At 37.1% G+C, this 23,630-nt stretch overlaps 2 protein-coding genes across 4 annotated transcripts in view; both read right to left on the bottom strand.

The window, feature by feature from the left end:
• Positions 1-4,850, bottom strand: part of Sur (Sulfonylurea receptor) — a 30,199-nt gene extending 25,349 nt beyond the window's left edge. For all 3 annotated transcript variants that reach the window (XM_074087985.1, XM_074087986.1, XM_074087987.1), the window contains exon 1: positions 4,527-4,850. The gene's annotated coding sequence lies outside the window, so the exon portion shown is untranslated. The remainder of the gene's footprint in view (positions 1-4,526) is intronic.
• Positions 4,851-5,571: 721 nt separating this feature from the next.
• Positions 5,572-22,755, bottom strand: LOC141428177 (cGMP-dependent protein kinase, isozyme 1-like). Its single transcript, XM_074087983.1, has 11 exons — positions 22,502-22,755; positions 15,476-15,822; positions 14,585-14,868; positions 13,695-13,864; positions 13,098-13,336; positions 12,259-12,359; positions 11,106-11,322; positions 8,510-8,741; positions 7,796-7,894; positions 7,082-7,335; positions 5,572-5,998 (listed from the first exon to the last, which is right to left on the bottom strand). Exons 1-11 carry the CDS (start codon positions 22,601-22,603, stop codon positions 5,839-5,841), a joined length of 2,205 nt encoding a protein of 734 aa, XP_073944084.1. The 5' UTR covers positions 22,604-22,755; the 3' UTR covers positions 5,572-5,838.
• Positions 22,756-23,630: the final 875 nt, after the last annotated feature.

Below are 23,630 nucleotides of genomic sequence, written 5' to 3'. Positions count from 1 at the left end.
ACAGACAATATTAAAGTTTATAACAATTACTTAATTACAGAAAGCCATAGACACAGTCGAGTACAATCTGCAATGTTTATATTTTGCACCTTATTGGATTGTAGGTACCTACATATCTTTATAATTCACTGCACGTAATTTTTCAAAATAAATATAGGTATAAAACAAAATTATGATAACAACATAAAAAGGCAAATTTCAAAAAAATAGAATTATATATCAATATATCAAGCAGTCAATTATTCGTATAGTGCTTAAGTATTTGATGAGCTAATTTAAACGTTGCATTTTTCGACTATAAGGCAGGGCAGGCATCTACCTAGCACAATAACGATGGAACTAAATTAAGAACAATACATTGTGTAACAAGTATAGAACAATGTCAAAAATCGCTGTGAAAATACAATTCTTTGAAGTAGGCTGAGAAGACCGCATGCGTCAGCATTTGCCAACCTCACGCGAGAACAATCGACAGTTAATGGCATGGCTCAGTAGTTAAAGAGTTATGGTAACACTTCATTTGATAGAAATTTTAACGTGTAAAGAATGACCGACTGTTTATAAAAAAAAAAATCATATGTTCGTAATTTTTGTAATCTGAGTAGTATGTAGGGTAATTAATTTAATCACAATTAATTCCGAAAAAGAACATGAGAATAAGTTGAGAACGTTAGATTCATTTGAATGACGAATATGTGAAATCTAGCATATTTTAATGTGTTAAGCGTTTTCGTTGGTCGGTGTATGTATAAAATCTTCCAGCGGATTTCGGACTTCAAGCGGTATACCTGAGAAAAACGGGACTTTTAGTTTTTTTTACGTGATAGATACATAATAAGTGTTTGTAGCCTACAACACCTGTTCTGAACAATATTAATGCATTAAATTGCCAATGTTAGTCCGATTAAATTTAAGACGTTCATGCTATTTGTTATGTTAAAACTTACCTATAATTCAAACATCAAGTAGCATGGTGAACGGTTGTGTTGCTCTGAAGATGAGCTCTGGTTGAGTTCGAAACGCGTCAGTTTAATGCGGTGGTGGTAATAGATGGGTTTCTGTAATTTGTGTGCGCTCTTACAGCGTGGGGGAGGAGGCACTAGGTACATGAACACACATTTCTTACATAACCGTAGCTATCTAAGATCGCGGCGGGTGTGCAAAGTAATTGTCTCAGTTCATTGATATCAACCTCCGCAAAGTAACGCCTGCTGATTCAATAAATTAGTATTTTATAGTTACAACTGTCTTAAAGTACTTAAAGTCGAGTGTCCTCATTGCGCGACGATTATATTATTATGCAATACTTTTTCTAGGAGTTAAGTGTCGTAAATTAATTTAGAGATTTTAACGATTTTCTGGCAGGTGCTCGATATTTGACAAAAAAATCATCAAGTTATTATAAGTCATTAGTTAGTGTACAACTCGTTGAAAAAAATTATCTATCGTTGCGACATCTCTAATTATGGTATCCCTCTGCTTCAAATTAAATAAGACGTTGCTTTGCTGAGGAACTACATTTTGCCTTGTCTTCTCCGCTACCAAATTAAATACAATAATAAAGCAGCTAAGAAATGAATCATAGTCAAAAACTTGAACGTGGGTGTGCATTTTTAAGACAAATCAAAAGGCCCAAACAACTCGAACGTCCTATAGGTAGGTATCCCTCTTTCCGTAGGTCGATTATCCACTATTTACCCCTAACACCATATACATACACCATACATTATATATATACCTGTGTGCGAATTGTACTCTTGCTTGACCGGTATTTTTGGGGATAAACCCCATCTCCATCTTTCAACAAACACTTCGTAGAATGTTCTACCAGGTGTAACCTATTCCGAGCAGTCGAAATATTTCTACCTGTCTTGTGTTGTGTCGTTATCGAAGAGGATCACAGAAAGTTCACCTCGAGCATATAGGGTAGATTGGTGGAATGGTGAGTAAAGATCAAAAATTTAGACTCATTGTGTTTAGTTTCTTCGAGCTTAGTTGGAAACATTTAATTGATAGGTATGTACTTACCTAAAGTATTAATAAGGTACGATCTGCAGTTAATGGTACCAACCATCGGTAACCTAGATAGGCGCTTTTTAAAATCATGTCTGTGAAAATGTCGCTCGGAAATGTTGAATAATCGTGCTGAATTTGAAGCACGAGCAGAGTATTTAAGTAGTAGAAGATTTAGAGCTTTTAGTTTGAGCTGTAGTGTCGTAGCAGTAGACGCACAGATTTTCACCACTAGGATACAATAGTAATTTTCGTGGCTCCTGTTCTGCGTGGGGCGAATTAGGTAGGTACCGAAATATCCTATCAATTTACTTGCTTATCCTTCATTAAGCAGCTACAACGCTAAAGATGTACCTAGTAGGTACCATGCACCTTCATTAGGATTTACTTTGTCTTGAGATCGTCTGTGCACTTTTGGCTCTTCTATTCTAATAAACGTCGGCACTAACTACTTACGAGTAACTAGGTACCTGCCTATACAGGCAGCTAATATCAATGGAAGCCAAAAAAATATGCAAAGTTAACCCATATTAAACACGTCTTCCTGCTATGTCTGTGTGGCATCAAGGGCCAATTGGCCATTGATCTTTTATTCAGGACATTATCCTCTTATTATTTAATTAATAGGTATCTCTCTCTAGTTAAATTAAAAGGCAAGGCAATGTTTACGTTGGCTTTAAGCATCTTCTACAAAAACAAAAAACAATTCAGGGGAACACCCAAATACCTACTCCGAAATATTTTATTCCAAATTTGCTAATTCCGATTTTCAAAACTCCGATTTTTCAGAAGTCCTCAGACATAAAATTTCAATTACTTAAAAACACGAAATTTATTTTTCCGAATTTCAAAATATCGATTTTTTTTATATCTGATTTTTAATACTCCGAAGAATGAAAAGCACGAAATGTTATTGGCCCGAAGTACAGTATTCCGATTATCAATTTTCCGAAATGACATCGCTAATTCGGAAATATGACATTCGGCAAAATAAACTTCGTGGTTTAATAATAGGAATCTTGATTTGGAATCTCGAATCAATATCAATCAATTTTAGATAAATTGACCTGCATACTTAGGTTAGGTTAGAATTGCGACAAGGCGCGAAGCGCCATAACCGCGCGGAATAGGAGCTCCGCGAAGCGGAGCTCCGTCGACCTTGTGTCACGTTGCTGAAAATCAATAACAGTAAATACTGTTTTAGGCTAATCTAACCTACATAGCATAAGTTAATAAGTCAGGATTTATTATTGATCGGTGTAATGGTATTCGGAATTTTGAAAATCGGTATTTTAGTAATCGGAATTCGTATTTTTGATATCTCGTATTATTATTGAGTCGACTTTTTTATTGTTAATTTTATTAAAATTTGGAATTTAGAAAATTGTAATGTTAAACTTTTAATTTAAAAACAGGTATTTTAAATTTTCGGATTTAGAAAAATCGGATTTATGAAGAATCGGAATAGTCATATTAGGAGTTTTAAAACATTCGGAATTATAAAAAACGGTATTTTGAAAGTCGTAATACTTTCGGAATTTAGTTTTTCGTATTTATGTAGTGTAGGTACCCACAATTCAGGTAATAAATAGGATCTTAATTCGCTTTTTTAGGCATGATTCATCAATTTCTGGCTAGGTATTTACTGATGTTCTGTCGTAGTCGTATCTATCAAAAGTTGTAGGTAGGTAATGGTGGGAAAATCAGAGTTCAAAGACAGAGGCGGACAGGTATAACTGTAAATATTGTGTGAACATACCTAAAGAGTAGCTAATTCAATTCAACTCAATCCAATTTTTACAGAAATTGAGTAGCTATAGCAGACCATAAAAATGTATTGTTTCATTCGTAATTTTAGTACCTACTTACTTAGTACTTTTATTTTACCTTGTTGGTCGTATACTCATTATATTGCTTTAAAAGAGAGTTACAACTTGTAGGCTTAATGGCACAGAATAAGTAATAGTACAAGTAATGGTGCCAAACAGGTAGTTAGATAGGCTTATTTTTCATAATACTTAAGCACTCTTAGATTGCATCTAGTTTCATTTCTGATTCATTCGGTAATTATCGCAGTTAACCTCCTACTTAGGCACAGCTTTAACTAGGATAAATTTGTCTGCACGTGATATAGGTAGGCAGTATACATGTATGGGTTGACAAGACGAAAAAAATATCCTTTTACTGGTTTCCTTCTCGTACCGTTGTTTCAATTAAAATAACAATAATACTTACATATTATATGTATGTTGTGAAAGCTAACATACTTACATCGGTAGTTTAGGGACAACCGATATCTATAAAATGTTTGCCGGGAGGTGAATGAAGTGGAATCCGTTTATTTGTTTTGTAACTGTTACGGACTGTTTTTATTGGAGCGCGTAAAGAGAACATAAGGATAAGTATTTTTACACCAAAATCCATCTGGGTCTCATTACTAGTCATTACAATCAGTGTCGCTTCTCGCCGAATACTGTCAGGTTGACGGTGAACAGTCACATCAACAAACTCACCTAAAATTAAACAACTTCCACCAACAGCACTAACGGAATCCGTCCAACTCACTGCACTCTCATTTTTTGTAAGGTTTGTTTTATTCCATTGCGTATAAATTATGTTTAGCTCGATGGCATCGTGTGGTTTGTTTTTATTCGTAGTTGGGTTTAACGAGCGGAGGAAGAAGCACAGGGCGCGTGCTCTTTGCGATCGGATCCGGTGAGTGACTGACTGACTCGGGGCAGAGGCAGGCAGCCGCACTCCGCAGAGCGCAAAACACAGAACATATGCTTGCGTGTACGGGAAGGCGCGTCACCGGCGGCCGCCCCTCGCGTCGCACGTCTGCACTGCCGCCAGTGCCGCTGCCGATGCCGATCGCTTGGATCAGTGACCGACCTACACCAACCAATGCATTATTTAGATCAATGGCACATTGAAGAACAGGTTGTATTTCCAATGCCCATTCATGTATAAAAAAATAGAGTCAACTCATGGGAGCTCCGTGCTAATTTTTCGTGCCAGTGTCAAACTACCTCTAGAGTAGAGAATGATTACTTAGTCAAAACAATAAAAAAAATCTTCGCTTATGATTTTGTGTTAAGCCGAGGTGTTGTCTTTAATTTGTCGTGAAACTGGACCTGAAAGGAATTTAATAACGAAGGATGAAGACACAAACACTCTTTGTTTGAAGTAGCGGCTTGAGTAAACTGAAACAGATGTTAGTGTCATTGATTGTACAGATTCTTGACCCAGAACGTGTTATCTGGATTGTGTTTTTGGCTCACTCCGTCGGTCCATATATATCTATGCGGCATGGATTCGTTGGTATGGAGGAGTTTGTTCTGACGATAATCAAATGAACTAAATTTATGCCTACTAATGCATGCCGCCCGTTGGTAGAAACGGCCTCGTCCGCGGTGAAGGGCACCACACACAGGTTTTCCGCCCGTTGACCTGCATTATAGTGCCGCGAGCGCTTTTCCTTGACTCTCGCTTGGTTCTCGAAACTGGCGAGAGCCGAGAAGCGCTTCAAAGAAATGAAATGAAAATTAAACAATCAGATGAAGTATAAAAATTTATTTCCTATAAAGGTTCGTCAAAAAACGCAGCTTACACTAGGTATTCGTATCACACACTGCAACGTACCTAAATAAAATGGAAAGTTCCGTACTTTGTATCTAAGTCTTGTTCGATTCCTACTCTAAGGTAGGTCTAAAAATATCTGTTTCACACTTTTTCTAAGAAATAATATATTTGTAGTTTAATTAAATTCGTTATAATAACAAGGGCATCTATTTTTTTGTCCAAAACAATTTTTACGTAAATTATTTAAAACTCTAGGTCCCAGCCGGAGGTCTCGTCCGGGGGCAGTTTCTCCTTGGGGTACTTCTCGAAGTTGCCGAGGTCTGTGCTGCTGGCCACGGGCTGAACCAGCGGCGGCTTCAGCTTGCGCTCGCGCAGCGCCTCAAAGTCGAAGCCCAGGAACCACCTGGATGTCAAAGTCATAGTGTCATCGCTAAATATTTATTCGATACTTTACCATACCAACCAAAATTTTCGATAACAACCTATAATTAAGTAACGTGATTGATGGACAGACTGGCAGACAAACGCAGAGCCCGAACTCTCTGTCTCTATTGACTGTCTAGTCAATAGAGACAGAGAGTAGAGTAGTGGACAGAGAACAGAAAAGAAAAGGCAAGTCATTAAACTAAACGCGAACGGTTTAGGAAAAGCTGAAAGCGCGAAACCGCATAATATATGTACCTACAACCACGCACTGCGGCGTCTACGGCTAGCGTGTTGCTTCATTTTGTTTCAATATCGCCATAGATTTTTAGCGAGTAGCGTCTGTTGTGGTTACAGGTTCTGTGGGCTCGCCAAGTTGAGACTGAATAAAAACCGAATAAGTTTAACGCCCGGCGCGCACAACCATACTATGGGACACAAGCAAGCATACTCAGCAAGTTAAGTTTTAAATTCAGTCACTGAAAATGTCGCTAATCTGTGCACTTGCATGTAACTCTATTGTGTTAGGGTCGACGTCGACGTCATCGTTAGTTTCTACTAGACCAAATCGATCGATAATCATTATCGATGGTGGAATGGAACAGTCGACGTCGATCGATAGTTGCTACTAATAGACAATCGATTTCGACCGATAGGTAAGTGTGTATCCGTCGATGCCAACGCTACCACACCAACCGATCGATGTCTATCGATGGTATCGATGGCCGGTATTTGTGAGGCCCGCAATAAAGCAAATTATTTAAATAGTCAACTAGGTACAGTGCGTCTATTTTCCAATAAATATTCAAATGAAAAACATGTATGAGTACTTTTTTGCCTTTACTCTGCCTTTACTATGCGGCCCGGTGCTGATACCCGCATGGTCCTGTGTGGCCCTTGGCCAGAAAAGTGTGACGACCACTGGATTAGTGTATCCATCGATCAGCCAAAGCTACCATACTAATCGATCGTAATCGATCGATGATCGATAGATTGGAGTGGTAACCCTTACAATTTTTGCGATTTTCGACCTTTATTCATCGCAGCGCATGCTAAACCTTACTTATGGTTCTTGATGTCGATAATTTTCTTGAGGTAGCCGAGCCGCTCAGCGGGCACGGCGCGGCACAGCTTGCGGATGAGCATTTGGGCTGACTTGGGCACGCGCGGGTGGAAGGGCACGGCGTCGATGCCGCGCAGGATTAGGGTATAAGTCTTCATGTGGTCGCTGCCGGGCGCGCGGAATGGCGGCTTGCCCACCAGCAGCTCGTAGATGAAGACCCCGAGAGCCCAGCAGTCTACTGCACGGTCATGACCCTGTTATCAAGTATAAACAATAATCAAGCATAGTGACATTTTTTCGGAGAAATCAATCTTTTTGGACTTGAACTTAAACAAGTTTAAGAATTAACCAGACAATTTGATTTATTGACCACGTGAGTTTTTCGTCACTACGTGTCTAAGAATGTCTTTAATTGTTTTTTTGCTACAGAAACTAATTTATTAAGGTTTGTTCAAAGGTTAAGTGATGATACAAGTATAGGTATATTTAAAAAAAAACCGAAGGTTTATTTATTACCTATAATACAATACTTACAATACTCGTAATAAAGAAATTAGAAAACAACCTAATTAAGATAATTTACAAGGTAAATCAATAGGCGGTTTAATATCTAAAAAATTGTTTCCTCATTGCCACCTAACACATAAGATTAATTGCAGGATTCGTCAAGAGTACTGATGAATGAGTTCGAAATATTTATATTATGTACGTTACCTTATTGAGTACTATCTCTGGAGCAACGTATTCGGGCGTGCCGGCAAACGTCCACGTCTTGATATTGGGGTCAAGTTGTTTAGCAAATCCAAAGTCGACCTATAAATAAATAACGCGCAATTAACATTAAATAAGTGCGTTCATACTGAAATAACAAGATCTTATTTAACTTGTTTGTTTGTTTCAAATCTTCCAAGTAACTTTTTGATTTACTTCCGGAGATCGCATTGACTTGAAATTTGGTAGGTAGGTATTACATGTTGGTTGGATGTTGCAAACAAAAGATTGAATTAGTTTTTTTGCAAAAACATATTTTAAGATTATTTTAACATATTTTAGGATTTACAACAAATTACCAATAGAATTTAAACTATTACCAATACCACTTCTGAGACGTAAATTATTAACCCTGCTTACGAATAAATGCTATTATTCTGTTCTCGAATATTTAAATGATGACCTGTTTGTAATTGTTTCTGCCTATTTTTTTTTCTCGTATACTTACCTATCTAATTTAATGTTCAAAATATAAATATAATAGGTTAATATCTGGCTTAATAGCCAATGTTTTTGTACGCCAACTGGCAAAACATAGTGCAACACGAAAAAACGTAACATCTCTGTATTTATGCAGCCATCACCTATGTTTCACAAATAAAACACTTTTGACTTTTGACTGACTTTAAAGATACAACTGGTAATTTAACTACTTACCAATTTAATATAGCCTAATCTATCAAGCATTAAGTTTTCTGGCTTCAGGTCTCTGTAGACGATGTCTTTGGAGTGAAGATACTGGAAGGCTTCGACGACGCAAGCGGCCATGAACCGCGCCGTGGCCTCTGGGAAGAACCGCTGCTTCTGTAGGATCGTCCACACGTCGCCGCCAAGGATCGGCTCCATCAAGAAGTATATGTATTTATTGTCCTTGAAGGTGCGGTATAATCTAAAACAAAAGTGGTTTTATGAGTCTTACTTATATACCTACGTCCCTCTACTGTTCACAGACCCTCTCAGAACAAGAGGGCTTGGGTTACTAATTCGGACGCATTCCCAATGCGAATTGAGAACATCACACCCACAATAGAATTGTTCCGAATGTGTATGAAGGTTTCTTCATGATCGGACGCATTCCCAATGCGAATTGAGAACATCACACCCACAATAGAATTGTTCCGAATGTGTATGAAGGTTTCTTCATGATGTTTAACCTCACCAAGTAATTTTTTAAATGCAAATTTCGCACGTAAATTCCGAAAAACTCACAGGACTCGAACCCGAGAGATTTTCAGTAAGATTTAGAAAAAAACCATAATAATACCTAAAACAATGGCTGATGGACTGACGAAGCACGCAAAGCCTAAACAAAGCCTAAAGAGACTTGAAATTTCGTAGACATAAACGGTCGAAGAAACTGAATCACATAACATTCGCATTAGAACCCTTTCGCTTTAAATCTGTGCAGCTACTGATAGATAAGCCTACGGTAACTCCAGGATAGATGCCCCAGTGTACCTACAAAGCATGTAAACAGCCGCCGAGACAATTAAGAAGGGAGAAAAAGAAGTCAACAAAATGGCCAAAACGTGCAAAATACCACGTAGGACATTAAGACGACGTTTTGCCAACAACGACAAAATAAATTATATTCATAACTGGTATTTAGTGTGTTTTCTCATGTGTTTGCGAATATAAAAAAAGGTTTTAATTATTTAAAAATAATGAAAATAAAAGACTGAAAACTTATTTGAGCACGTTTGATTTTAAAGGGCATGTATCCTCGGAACCATTTTTGCGCCAAGTCGTCTATCCCCCACGTTAGGCAGGCACCTATTCCATTTAGGTATCATACGCATTGAACGCATTACTATTAATGAATGAGCGATGAATAATTGAGTTATAAAGCCATTTCAAAAGTGGGGCATCCATCCTGGACCATCTTTCTATTTAAGTAGGCACCGAACATACTAACTAAAGAGTAATGCAAATTATTTTGGGAATTACGTTATCATTGGTTTACTAAATCCGATGATTTCGTAAGCACCTTAGTCATCTTTATAATCGATTAAGATAATAGTATATTACTGCAGAGGGCGGGAAAAGTTATAAGTTATAAGCTACGCCTCATCCTTCAAAACTATACTTATCCACGAAATGACATACCTACCTGCCGAGGCCTGTATACTGCTTTTCTCCAAATATGCGAGGAAAGAAAACGAAAACATCAACCTACAATCTAAACAAAATTAACACTAAAAGTAATAAAAATAAACCTTACTGATAAAAGATGCTGCGCTACGAGTTAGGAGTTTGTGGTGTGCCCATTAGGATATTTTCATCACTAGGTACTTGTAGAACTCATTTTATTTTCGTAAAAATAACACGGTAGAAAATATTTGACAAAATGAAATTTACGTTCCCGTCTCAATGTCGATGTTAAAGATTTGAGTCCGAATCGTATATTTGGTTCCACATAAAATATTGACTTTGACTTTGACTTGACTTTGACTTTGAAATTAAAAGAAAACTTATATGATTAGTATATATAAATATAATACATTTTATTATCGCATCAACGCATATACGTCGTTATATAACGATGGACTTCCCGGTCGATTTTTCCAACATAATGAGAACTGGAGAAAAATACTTTAAAATTCGGTAGTTCCCCGTAAAGCCGGAAAAATCCTGTTGCGTCTATGATTTTAATAATATAATACACATAATATGATATCATTTTATTTTAGACAAGCAAGACGTCATAATTTCACGTTTCTGGATAAAAGCCAATGTTAAGCCAAAATAATAAATAAGTCTGGACTTTCATCGCGTCGTGGCCGCAATGTCTGAGAAGTATTGATTTAGCTTTTAAGTATCTTCAATTCAAAAACTTTTTATAATAATAATAATAATAATTTAACGTTTATTTCAGGCTCTAGTCCCATACAGTTTATGCCAGTTACATGTTAGTTTCATGTTTTTACTAAAAACGGGAATAGTTCGACATCAAGTATGCATAATATATAATTGTTAGATTGATTTTGATAAAATGTGTGTGTGTGATTATGTGTAATATAATCATCGAAATCGGTTCACAACCGGCGGAGATATCTCCGAAAATACCATAAACATAACAGTCGAATTGAGAACCTTCTTTTAATACCAATAAAGATAGCAATAATAAGAGCATGATCTAATTAAATGGCATAGAAAAATTAAAGACAGTAAATCTGAGATATATCTACATTCCTAAGTCATTATTTTCTTGGTTAAATAAAGTCTTTACGGGATCGTAAAATGTTTATGGTACCTGCAAATGAAGGGACTGTTGCAGACCATCATAATATTCTTCTCATTGTAGGCGTGTACTTGCTGCTGCTGTTGGACCATGTCCACTTTCTTCAGGCATTTGAGAGCGAACGTGAGTTTGGGATCGCGTTTGTACTGCACCAGCTCCACGCGTCCGAACCCGCCCACGCCCATTGTCCCGACAATCTCCAATTCTTTCAGCTCTACGAATTCAAATTCTGGTAACAAGAGATAAACAAAAAGATGAGCCACACTTTTCTACCACATGTAAATAAAACCTTAAAAACTCGGGAGTAGAAAGATCAAGGTAAAATTTGTTTATTACTTTACCTAATTAATTCAAAGCTTTGAGAGCACAGCAAACCATGTCAATATTTTCCTAAATTACTATTGTCAGTATTGCTTGTGAAATTGTACAAAATCTTCCGTGAGATACTTAGTAACCTAAATTAAAATTTTACTGCTATTCCAGTGCGTGTTAGGTAAGTATATCACAATTAACTAGGGACAGAATTTTAAATTAAGTACTTAATGATGATAAGATTATTCACAGCCACGCCGGAAATTAGTCGTCTATTACGATTATAAATCAACCTATGTATGTAGTTCTAAAGATACAGAGTTAATTGCCCAGTCAAGGAACAGCCTACAAATCCTGTCACACGTTTAGAAAATATTGATTAAGATCAAGTCACGACTGCCTATTAACTATGAATAAATAGTCTCAATTGGCGGATGTATGATGGGTACACCCGCAGTACGTATACATGCCTAATTATTGCATTATCAATAACAAAAACCATAATAATTTTGACTAAGATTCATCGTCGTTCAGTCACTCAGTTTTTTTTTAGGAAATAAATATATTTGGAATTGGAATGTTCGTCAATGAGGGCTATCGCGAATGAATTCGCCGCTAGAGGCGCTAGTGTAGCGTGAGGTCTCCAAAATGTCAAATCTCATAGTTTTTGGGTGAGCTACGCGGGTTTATTTATAGGTAATTAGAATTTTTTTTTTCGGAAACTTTTGTCCTCCCTTTTTAGCCCTCATTGTAGGTAGGTATTTACTTGTTTCTTTAAAATATAGTTAAGTAGAGTTTCACATTCCTTTCGAAGATTTAAATAATCTACACAAATTGCATTGCAAGTACTCACCGCTTTTAACTTGAGACGACTTTCGTTGCTGCAAGGGCGGAGGTATGGAATGTCTCACATTTTTCAATTCTTCTAAGTTGCCGAGAAGTTCTGTGAACGGTCTGTAAAAATACAGCGATTTCAGGTAAGCGGCAGGATTGCCATCTTTAATGTTAATAATTTGATATTTATTAAAATGAGGTCTTCCAACGTTTACGTTATAGGAGGAGAGATACCTATATGTGATATCTTATTTCGATAACTTCTGGATAAGTTTTGAAATTAAGGTCCTTTTAACGGGGAAAATAGCGCTCTAAAAGGGATAAAAGTACTCACGAAGGGAAGAGGGGGGGCACAACATTGCCGAGTTTCGGAGCAGACAACCCTTCAAATGCTCATTTAAGCCAAAAAGTTCCCAAGAAACATTTGCTAACATACGCAATTTTTTCTCCCTTGGTTATTTGGATATATACCTATCTTAACGCAGTAGGTACCCAAAGCCGTCATAATTATTTTACAAGTACAATGTTATAAAAGTAATGATAAAAAGTATCGACACAATTGTAAAAATCTGAGGCAAAATTTTGGCGCTACAGTGAAGCATACATACATACGAGTACACATTTGAGCTACCTACTTGTGATTCTATTTGGAACAAATAATCTGCATCTGTACCCTTAGTGTAAGTTTTCGGTTACAAAATACGTCTCGATCGCGTTCGCGTTCAAATCTCAATTTGTATGGAAACACGAACAGCGCCTCTAGCGGAATGTTTGCGATGTTCGCCATACAAATCGCGAACGTGATCGAGACGTATTTTGTAACAGAAAACTTACACTGGGTACTGACTAAAGCCTTACCCTCGTTCGAGCGTGAGACACTCGACGCCGGGCGGCTGCGCGGTAACAGTCGCGAGTCGCCGGTCTTCGTGCAGCAGCGCCTGCTCCCCGAAGTAGTCGCCGCGTCGCAACGTGCCCACTCGCCGTTCGGGGCCCTCACCCTCGCGCTTCGTCACCGCCACCGTCCCGCCCCGGATGATATAGAACTTGTCCCCCCGCTCTCCCTGCCTCACCACCGTCGTCCCCGCTGAGAAGAACTCCTGGGAAACAGATTAAGTAGTAACTTTATTTATGGGGCCGATTTGAAATACACGTTCATAAAAACTAATTGGAAAAAAGCTGCAAAACTGCACCTCAAATTAAATTTCGACTTAGTAAGCTGTACATTTTCACTAGTTTCGAATAGTAGCTTTTCAGAAAGGTGTTATAAAAAATCGGAATCTAGGCCCTAAAGAAGAAGATGCTTGAAGTTGTCAATAACTATGTAGATCGATACTTGAATCTGACGATCTCTGTGTATAAAGAATTTGAGCATTGGTGATGTAATTATATAGCTCCTCGATTCTTTGTTCTAAGGGCATAAAAAGGCAAGAGAATGTTTATGTGCCTGGTGATTACCCGTTTGAGGAAGTCCGATATCTTGGCGAGTTCAATCTGGTGGATGCCTTTCAGAAGTGGCACAGACGCCAGGAAGCGCACGTTGTACTCCTGCTCGCGGCGGCCGCTGCCCACCATAATCTTCTGGAACACACGCCGCTCCAGCGTCCATACCTTTGCCTCCGAAATACCTAAACGTTGCATTTAATTCATAAACAATTCCAAGTAAACACAAAGCATTAAGATAATTCAAGATAAGAACGAGTGACATGAATCTTTTAAGCATGAATATATGTATGATGACGCAGCTTTACTGGGTATGGTTTCAATTATTCGTAATTATTCGTAACACACTGATTCCGCAGCGTCATAATTACCCTTATAACTATATAATATACTTATAACCTAACTATAACAAAAAGTTGGAAAACCCCCGACTTTGTCACTTCAAAGTTCAATATTTCAAAAACGGCTGAACCGATTTTGATAAAACATGACTAAGAACCATCGCTAAAAAACCTGCTTTCAAATAAAAAACTGCATTCAAATCATTCAAGAGCTACGATGCCACAGACAGACAAACACACATAACGGTCAAACTTATAACACCCCTCTTTTTGCGTCGGGGGTTAAAAAATACTTAACAAGGAAAGGACAATTTACAGTTTCGAGACTTTTATCAGTCCTAAAGTATCTGAAGACGCTTATGTTTTAAATAAATAGTCTGCATCGCGAACATTCATGGATAAAGAAAAGTGTAGTAGGCAGGTACTTATCATTATTATGCACTGTAAGCAGCCGAAATATGTGTCTAAGTTAAAGGTATCCACATACCCATTTACTTTACAAGCTTATGTACAAATTTTGAGCTTGCCCGTGGGTAGGTACTCGTGCCTCAGATAGCCACTTACATCGTATAGAAGCGAATCGTTTGGCTTTGTACAGGATAGCTAGTTCCCCGAACGCTTCTCCCGGGCCGAAGGTCTTGACGACCTGTCCCCCCTTGAGCACCTCAAACTGGCCCAGCGCGGACACGTACAGGTGACTTCCGGACTCGCCCTCGCGTATGATTAGGCTGACAGCGGTAAATTCTTGCGGGCTCATAGCTTCTACCACCATCGTTAGGAGCTCATCATCCATTAAATTCTTTAAAAAGTCGTTCGCCATTATAGCTTTTTTGATTTGTTCAATTGACCTGCAAAAAAACAATATGCCGGCTAAGTATCAGTCCCATAGTGTCAGGTATACGAGTTTTTTTTATAGAAGAGGGGGAAAAGGAGCATGCGGGTCACCTGATGGGAAGCAATCACTGCTACGTTACGTTACGTTGAATGTTTTTTCAGTTCTGAACTGCGCGAAATTGCTTAGGCGGACTTGCACGGACCAGAGTCTGGTAACCCTTTTCTAGGCACAGTGCATATATAGAAACCACTTAAATGTACCACCAACTACACAAATATTTGACCTTGCTAAATATACAATCTGGTACAAAATCAATTGAAGTTAAAAATATTATTCGTTTTTAAATTAATCCCTCATAGATAAACAATATAAAACTATGATTCACTTACTCACTTGAAACCTAGCCTGTGCGTGTGCGTGCAAGCGTGAAGCGGCCCTACCTAAGTGTAGTTAATGCAATCAAACGTAAATGAATTTCTGAAGACTACCCTGACACGGAACGTAACGAACCTAACAGTTTTTTGAAGTAAAACGTCGGATAAATAATTAAAGTTGAGCACTTTTTGCTTAAGAATAACCTAGCCTAAAGCCATTATTTTGTTATAATGGTGTTCTCTTACTTGTCGTCTTTTTCATATTTCATGTACTGCAGGTCGACGCTGGCCCGCGAGGTGTCGAGCGGCGCGTGCGGCGCAATGATGCCGCGCTTGCGCCGCGCCTGCGGCTCGGGGTTCGCCTGGATCAGATCCGAAACAGTCTTCAGCCCCGTACTACTCTTCCGACCATCCATTTCCACATCTGAGTCTTTACTATAATTCGTTTTAGCACTCTGTATGCTCATGTAGCTTGAGGTAGATTTTTTACTGGACGTCCCTGGCTCCGGAGACATTGGCGTGTCGTCCTGTGACGACACAACTCCATTTGTAAGGGGGCCATTGTTGACTTGTACTTCATTTTCAGTTAGTTTCTGAAATTGAACAGGGTCAATTATTATTGTGGTAACTTTTTATTCGAACCGACTATTTATTTTGTCTCGTCAGAGTCTCAGTCCAAAAAATCGGCCGGGAAAAAAAGTTGGATCGGGTTACGCGCAGTGTGAGGCTTCATAGTGAGCAGGTAGGTAGTTAATATACGGCAAATACCTATTCAGTATAACTTTTGATCGACTATTAATCTATTACTTGTAAAATTACAAAGCGTAAAAACTGTTATAGTTTTTATTTTCAATTTGTTATATCGTCACTACTTTAAAAAAGTCCCGTACCTACTCGTATCTCAAATTAATAACACAACATAAACATCAACCTGGTTAAATTTTAGACCTACATATTTTAGCTCTATTGTGGCTTGACTACTTAGGCCGCGATAGAGCTCTCACAAGGCGCATGTTATGTTAAAATTAACCCTTAGATTAGAACAATGTTGTCACAGAATTGAGTTGACTCAGAAATGTATCGATTTTAGGGTTTCGTAGCCAAAATGGGAAAACGGAACCTCTTTTAGATCCGCCATATCTGTCTGCCTGCCCGTCCGTCCGCGACTTAGCTTAGAGACTATTAGTGCTAGAAAGCTGTAATTTTGCATGGATAAGGTGTGTAGCAATTATTTTGTTAAAGTGGTTAAATAAAATAAATGTGGAAAAAAAGTTAGGGTAGGTACTGTAGGGAGTAGGCTGTATACCACTGACAGGTGGTAAAAGTGACCGTCTGGCACGCTAGATTGACTTTATTATGTACTAGCTGTTGCCCGCGGCTTCGCCCCCGTTGTATTTTTTCTGTATTTTCTTCCATAAAAACTTCTCCTGATAGTAACGAACACAACAAAAAAGAATTAGCGAAATCGGACCAGTCGTTCCCGAGTTTTGCGCTTAGCAACACATTTTACGATTCATTTTTATTTATGTAGATAATGATCGTATTTTTTATTGTATGATTCTAGAATTTGATTTTAAAAGACGATACAGCGGTATAAGACCGGTGGTAGATTTTTTTGACATTCATAATTGCTTGTTATAGCCTAAATTGAATAAAGATATTTTGACTTTTGACTTTGATAAGTACAAGCTGGAGCACAGATTGGCCTGAGCGGCTGGACCTATCTCTGTAATTATATTGAGAACTACAATAAAACAGATACTGAAGAAATATCCTTTTTAGGGTTCCGGAGCCAAAATAGCAAAAACGGAACCCTTATAGTTTCGCCATGTCTGTCTGTCTGTCCGTCCGCGGCTTTGCTCAGGGACTATCAATGCTAGAAAACTGTAATTTAGCACGAATATATTATGTAAACTATGCCGACAAAATGGTACAATAAAAAATTAAGAAAAAATTTTTTTTAGGGTAGATACCTCCCATAGACGTAAAGTGGGGGTGATTTTTTTCTCTCATCCAACCCTATAGTGTGGGGTATCGTTGGATAGGTCTTTTAAAACCGTTAGGGGGTTGCTAAGACCATTTTTCGATTCATTGTTTTTTTGCGAAATATTCAACTTTAAAGTGAAAATTATCATTAAAATCGAGCGTCCTCCCTCCTCTAAAATCAAAACCGGTGGGTGGAAATTTTTTAAATATTCAGGATGGTAGTAAGTATATCAAACTTTCAAGGAAAACTATAACGGTTAAGTTTTCTTGAGATTTATTAGTAGTTTAAGACTAAATAGCAGCCTAAGGTATAAAATATACCTAAACTTGGAAGATTCCGTATAAAATACAAAATCCTGAGAAAAATATTACTTATTTTTTTCGTAATGGCTACGGAACCCTATTTTGGGCGTGTCCGACACGCTCTTGGTCGGTTTTATTTAATAAAGTTTAAAGCCACGCGCGTAGATTCCACGTACCTAGCTCTTACCAAGTTACAGTCCCCACAGTACCCTCATAGACGTAAAATGGCGGTGATGTTTTTCTCCTCGCATAACCTTAGGGAGGTGGGGCACATTTAAGATAGCACCATTATTTCAAAACTGAAAAACGCTACGTTTGTTTCTTATTTAGCCACTTAAGCAGTGACGCTAGCGACATCTATACCGTAGCCCACTCACAGCCAGTCACTGCTTAAGTGGCTAAACAAGAAACAAACAAGCTGAGATATGTGGTGCATAGGGGAAATTCGTGTCTGTACCGTTGTCCAGCAGTGGTGCAGCGGTATAGCACGTGGCACGGAATGCCGAGGACCTGGGTTCGATTCCCAGTGCTGGTCTTATTTTTCTGGTTCTTCTGTGCATCTATATTTCAGTTTGTATTTTCAATTTAGGTTTTGCGGGATGACCGTAAAAGTAAAAATTTGAAATTGAAATAAAAAATACAAAAAGATTCCAAAAAAACAATCTTAGTTTTTAATATGTTTTTAAGAATTATATTAATAAATATATTGTTTGTAAAAAAGTCTGTTGGGGCACTTTGATTCAGTAAGGTGTGGGATACAATGATACGTATCAATCTGCCCCTTTAGTGCATTATTCTGCCCCGTTAGTGTATTAAAGTGCCCCGTCACAAATAATATTGTTATTACTCACCTTTTAAAAAATATCGGAGATTTCTTACTTATCAAATTCGAGAAGAAGAAAACTAATATTTATTACGTTGCCTAATCGGCTTTCTACTCCAAGCAGTGCTACACAATGTGCATGAAGCTATTTAATAAATTGCCTCTCGATTTGCAGCAGTTGCCGTTTATTAAGTTCCGAAATAGGTAGCTTAAAAAATTGTTACGCAAGGATCAGTATTATGCCCTCCACGTCAAAGTCGTAAAATGTCCAGGTGTCCAGGTTGTACAATGACCAGGTAGTACAATGTCAAGATCGTAAAATATACCAGGTGGTAGAATGTCAAGATCGTAAAATAACCAGGTAGTAGAATGTCAAGGTCGTAAAATAACCAGGTAGTAGAATGTCAAGGTCGTAAAATAACCAGGTAGTAGAATGTCAAGGTCGTAAAATAACCAAGTAGTAGAATAAAAACATTTCTATCAAATAATTTATAACATTTGCAGGCTAGTATTTGTTTTATAATAATAAATAATACTTATAGCAGAATAAGTTCCGAACAGTAGGTAAGTTATAATTATAATCAACCATCTTTTGACTGTATTATTCTGTGCAAATAAAGAAGTTTGAAGTTTAAAGTATGGTATGACATAATATCAAATATCAATCTCAGAAAAAAATATAATTTATTAATTTTCAGTACATTTGATATAATATACATACATAGATGAGCGATTTTTTTATATTCTTGTTTTTATGACTAAATTACTATGTTAAATAATTATGTGAAAGATTATAGAAGTTAGCTTGGAATCTAATCAGAATAAGAGTTTTTTTTAAAAAGGTGTATTATTTTGATAGGAAATTCTATCATGTTTTACTATATTTTCAATAACAATGTTCAATTTTAAAGTCCGTTTAATCTGTATATGGCTAATTAGATAATAAGGAAGTAACAAACTTAAACAAAGTCCAGTTCTATGATGAAAATATTGTTTTCTTGTTTATTTTTTGCAGAAAATTGAGAGAAGTTGCAAGTAATGTTTACACGCTTAATAAAGTCTATTTTGTGATTTCAATTAATAAGATGGTTTTTGCTTGTTTATTTTAAGTACTAAAACAATTTTGACTGTGTTATATCTTGAAGTTCTTATGAATTTAAAATAAGCATCAAACTGCCCCGCCCTATGTATCAAAGTACCCCTCGAGTGGGGCAGAATGATGCAAAAACGATTATGTATAAAGATATAGTTTATTTTATTTTAAAGGTTTAAATATATACCGATTTTAGATTTTTCAGTGATCAGGTGATCACATTTAGCGACTTTTCGTACCAAAAATTTAAACGTCTAAATGATTATTCGATTGTTCAAATATGATGCTTTTGGTCCCTTTAAAAAGAAGTTGAATTTATGTGGTAATTTTATTTATGGTATCGTTGGATAAGTCATTTAAATTAAAATCATTACTCGGTTGTAAAGACGATTTTCCAATACAGTGATTGAGTGAGTGAAAATTTGCACTTCATAGCTTAATATTTTACAATTGGATCCCTTAATCTAAGGTTCTAAGACTGGTCTTTGCAAACTAAAAATGTTTGAAAAATCTATTCAACGATAGGCGCTTTAAATCTAGAGGAGGAACCCTTGAAAAAGGCGTTTGGGTACTTAGTTACCTTCTCTTTAGTCATTTAGATTACAAAGATAGTTTCTGAAAGTGTAAATAGATGTTAAGGTGAGGTATAATTAAGTTTTAAGGGCGACCGGCGGCAGCGGCGGCGATTGGCGGGCAACCGGTGGATGCAAGTGGCGGGTTGTCGTTAAGGGGGAGGCCTTTGTTCAACAGTGGACGCCACGTCTTGATTGTGATGATGATGATGAGGATGATCCAGGCTAAGTTCGGCATTTTACCTATTTCCAAGTTGTACGTAACTAGTTAACTATGAGTGTATGATGTATTAAATCGGTAAAAAATCGGTGAACCCTTCGGTCCACTCTCGACCATCGCTCCGCTAAAATACCAACTTAAGTGAGTACCTACTTTATGTACCTACCTAACCCACTTCAATCACTTTGCAGTTTTGTGGCTAATCGGATTCGTCAATGTTTTGCTACCGTTTTATAATTAAATCTACCTACTCCGTGCGAGTAGGTATTAGGTTAGGAGGAACCCAGGATGGAACCTTTTAATAATCAATTTCACTATGATTGTCTTGACAAAAGTAAGTATGAGATGTCAACATGACATAAGTAGCACAAAAGGTCATGCATGATTCAATTTGTTCGACTGTACCTTCGCTAAACGTGGACTGTGCATACGCAATAAAGTGGATTGAATAGGAAATATAGTGAAATGGGTGTTTTTCTCTCACCTGGTACATATACACCCATTTCACTATATTTCCTATTTCCTGGTGTATCTGTACATGTATATAATTAGCTACGGACTCAGATATTATGTATAAAATTCAATTATTGAATAAAACCTAGCATAGATTTTAAGCTAAAGTGGTTTCTACGCACTATAAGGTCATAGAATGTGCAAGATAGTTTAAAAATAAACTGTATTGAGAAAGACTGCATCAAATTTCTTTCGTTATAACATGACGAAAAAAATTTAATACACATTGTATAAAGTTGCTCTACCTACCTACTTGTCGTTAACACTGATTTTAAAGTGTATTCTTATCGATGTTTTCGGTGGTTTTATCTCTACTTATTGAAATTGACGAATTCTGATTTGATTAATTTGTACACTACTTTACTTAAACGTTAAATTACCAATACTTTACCAATAGTCAAGTATTGGTAATTTAACGCATCTACAGCTGGAAGCGCACATGCTTTATGCGTTTTCGTCATATTCCACGTCCATTTTAAATACCTATTTACATTGTGAACTGGCCGAGTCTCGGGATTCAGAGACCCAAAGGGCACGCAGATTGCCCGAGAGTCATTCGTTAATAAGTAGGTGTAGTATTTTAGACAAATTAGAGTAGGTTCCTAAGTAGCTGCACCAAATCTAAATCACAGTATATATACTGTGTCTAAATGTAGGTAAAAGAATAAGTTGATGTGTGGTTGATGTATAGATTACTTCACATAAGTACTTATAAACTCGTTTGATTTGCGTTTAGGTTAAAAACTGCAAGTAGTTACTTATGTCACAAGTCATCACAAAATCAGGGTTTTCTCATTACGAATGTAATAATAAGACAAGGATCGGCAGAGTTTCGAATGAGCCATTGCATCTTACATAGGTACGTAAGGTACCTACTCCAGTGTCTCCAGTAACCTCGCAATATAGCCACTCGGGTGATTTGTCTTTTATAATGAAAATAAGGGCTTTATTTATTTAGGTCTCTTATGTGCACTAAGTGTACCTACGTAGAGATTGAAATGTTTTTCCATCTTCACTGAAATCTATGCATGTAAACTGTATATGTACACCTACCGTTCGTTAGATACAATAATTTAATACATAACCAAACGGAAATATGTACCTACCTATCTATTCAGTATGTATTAAGCATTAAGTACCTAATTAGGTGTTGGTAGGTATTTGGACTTTAGCCTTGTTTTATTTGGTTTCGGTAGGTAAATAAAAAGTTTGTCTGGTAGAGATCACTTTTAAGAGATAAGACCGCCTAAGTACTGTATTACACTCATCCTTTTTATTTTAATAATCTGCCTGTACAACAAAGATTGTATCTGGTGTTCTACAAAGATTTATATGCCATGTACATAAAGACATGCCAATTGATTGACGTCAATCGTCAATTAAGTGGTGATCTCTACCTACCTATATTTTGGCTCACGTAGTGACTGAGGAAAATTAAGTTTAACCTGAATAATTAAATGTCAAATACCTACATATATTTATATCAAAATAAACAATCAGATAGATAAATATAGTCAATCTTAATATAAGGTAGTGTTTCAGAACATTATATTTATCCTTCCTATGTAAGACGCTCCATATACATACTCAAGTAAACATAAGTTACTTACTTCAAAAACTATTTCGCAATAATTGAATTTAGATCCTGCTCTCATTGCGCTACTAATATGGAAATTATTTGTCTGCTACTTGGCACTATTGTTATGTGCAGCTGCAAGGTGTGTAAATAAATCATGTAACGAATATTATTCAGATGACTTACTATTGTTCCTCGGCGAACTTCTTCCTCTGGCGGGGCTGCGGCGGCGCTGTTCAGGTTAAACCCCCCTTTGGAGGACCACCTGAACGGGGGGCACAGGACCATGTTGGCAGTATTGAGAGTTCATTAACTGCGTATAATTAGCACATTGTATCGCGAAGCGTGGCGGCGAGCGTTCGCACAGCGGCTGACACTGCGCGATCGGCGCACGGGCAGCCCTTATCGCTCGCATTAGATTATCTCGCCGCACCGATTGTTTTAATTATTCTATACATACTAAAGAACGATTAGGTACTATTTATTTATCAAAGAGCCTTGATATCTTATCAGACCTAATAATATTAATAAGTATCAGTCACTGATTCAATCGGACTAATAATTTGCTGGCAAATTTTTAGGTCTCGACCGGAACACAAATGATATCTAATTTATTCGATTTAAGGAGTAACGGCCATGAGTACGTGACGTGATTTTAAAAAAATAATAAAATTAACCCTCAAGATGTTGAGTTGACAGCACATTTATAGAAATGTAGGATGTATTAGCAGTCCGAGCCTAATGCTATTTAATTATTATTATTTGACATCAAATTAAGATTTTTGTAATTTAAATTTATTTTCTCAAAAATGACCGTAAAAGTTGTCATTATTCTTTACATATCAGAAGGTGAAGTGCATAGTTTATGGTCAGCGAAAAATTAAAAAGTTAAAAAGATTGCAGGCGCGCTAGCTCGACAATAATGAATTAGCGCGCCTGCAATCAGTCACATTTTTTTTTAAAGTTAATAAGGCCATGGAAATTTTGGCACAAGTCGTAGACATCCAAGTCTAATGACCGGTATATATTTTGTTGGAACTCCGGACTTTTTCTATTGGGTCTGAAATAGCTTGTGGTGTTTTCGGTGGAAAAATACACCTTCAGTTTATTTTTAATGAAAAAAGGCGGGAAAGCATAAGAATAATATTGAAATAAAATTAAATTTTACAATATATTTTGAGAAAAAGTTTATTCCATTTCAGAATTATTCACCATTTTTGAGAAAAGCTTTATATTAGTCTCGGCTGGAATAGCAATTGCTGGCTTCGTATTAGTTAAACGGACTCGCAAGCTCGTCCGTTTAATACTCATACTC

The sequence above is a fragment of the Choristoneura fumiferana genome, chromosome 5 (assembly GCF_025370935.1).
Source record: "Choristoneura fumiferana chromosome 5, NRCan_CFum_1, whole genome shotgun sequence".
NCBI classification, from domain to species: Eukaryota; Metazoa; Arthropoda; class Insecta; order Lepidoptera; family Tortricidae; genus Choristoneura; species Choristoneura fumiferana.
This window is presented reverse-complemented; position numbering and strand designations above follow the sequence as displayed.

What these genes read in the sequence shown, in the direction of transcription:
- LOC141428177 (XM_074087983.1), bottom strand. Translation starts at nt 22,603, where the DNA reads ATGGTCCTGTGCCCCCCGTTCAGGTGGTCCTCCAAAGGGGGGTTTAAC. An exon ending in TGTCTCACGCTCGAACGAGG is followed by an intron (nt 12,360 to 13,097) that starts GTAAGGCTTTAG and finishes GTATTTTTACAG; the next exon opens with ACCGTTCACAGAACTTCTCG. An exon ending in ATCGACATCAAGAACCATAA is followed by an intron (nt 5,999 to 7,081) that starts GTAAGGTTTAGC and finishes TTTGACATCCAG; the next exon opens with GTGGTTCCTGGGCTTCGACT.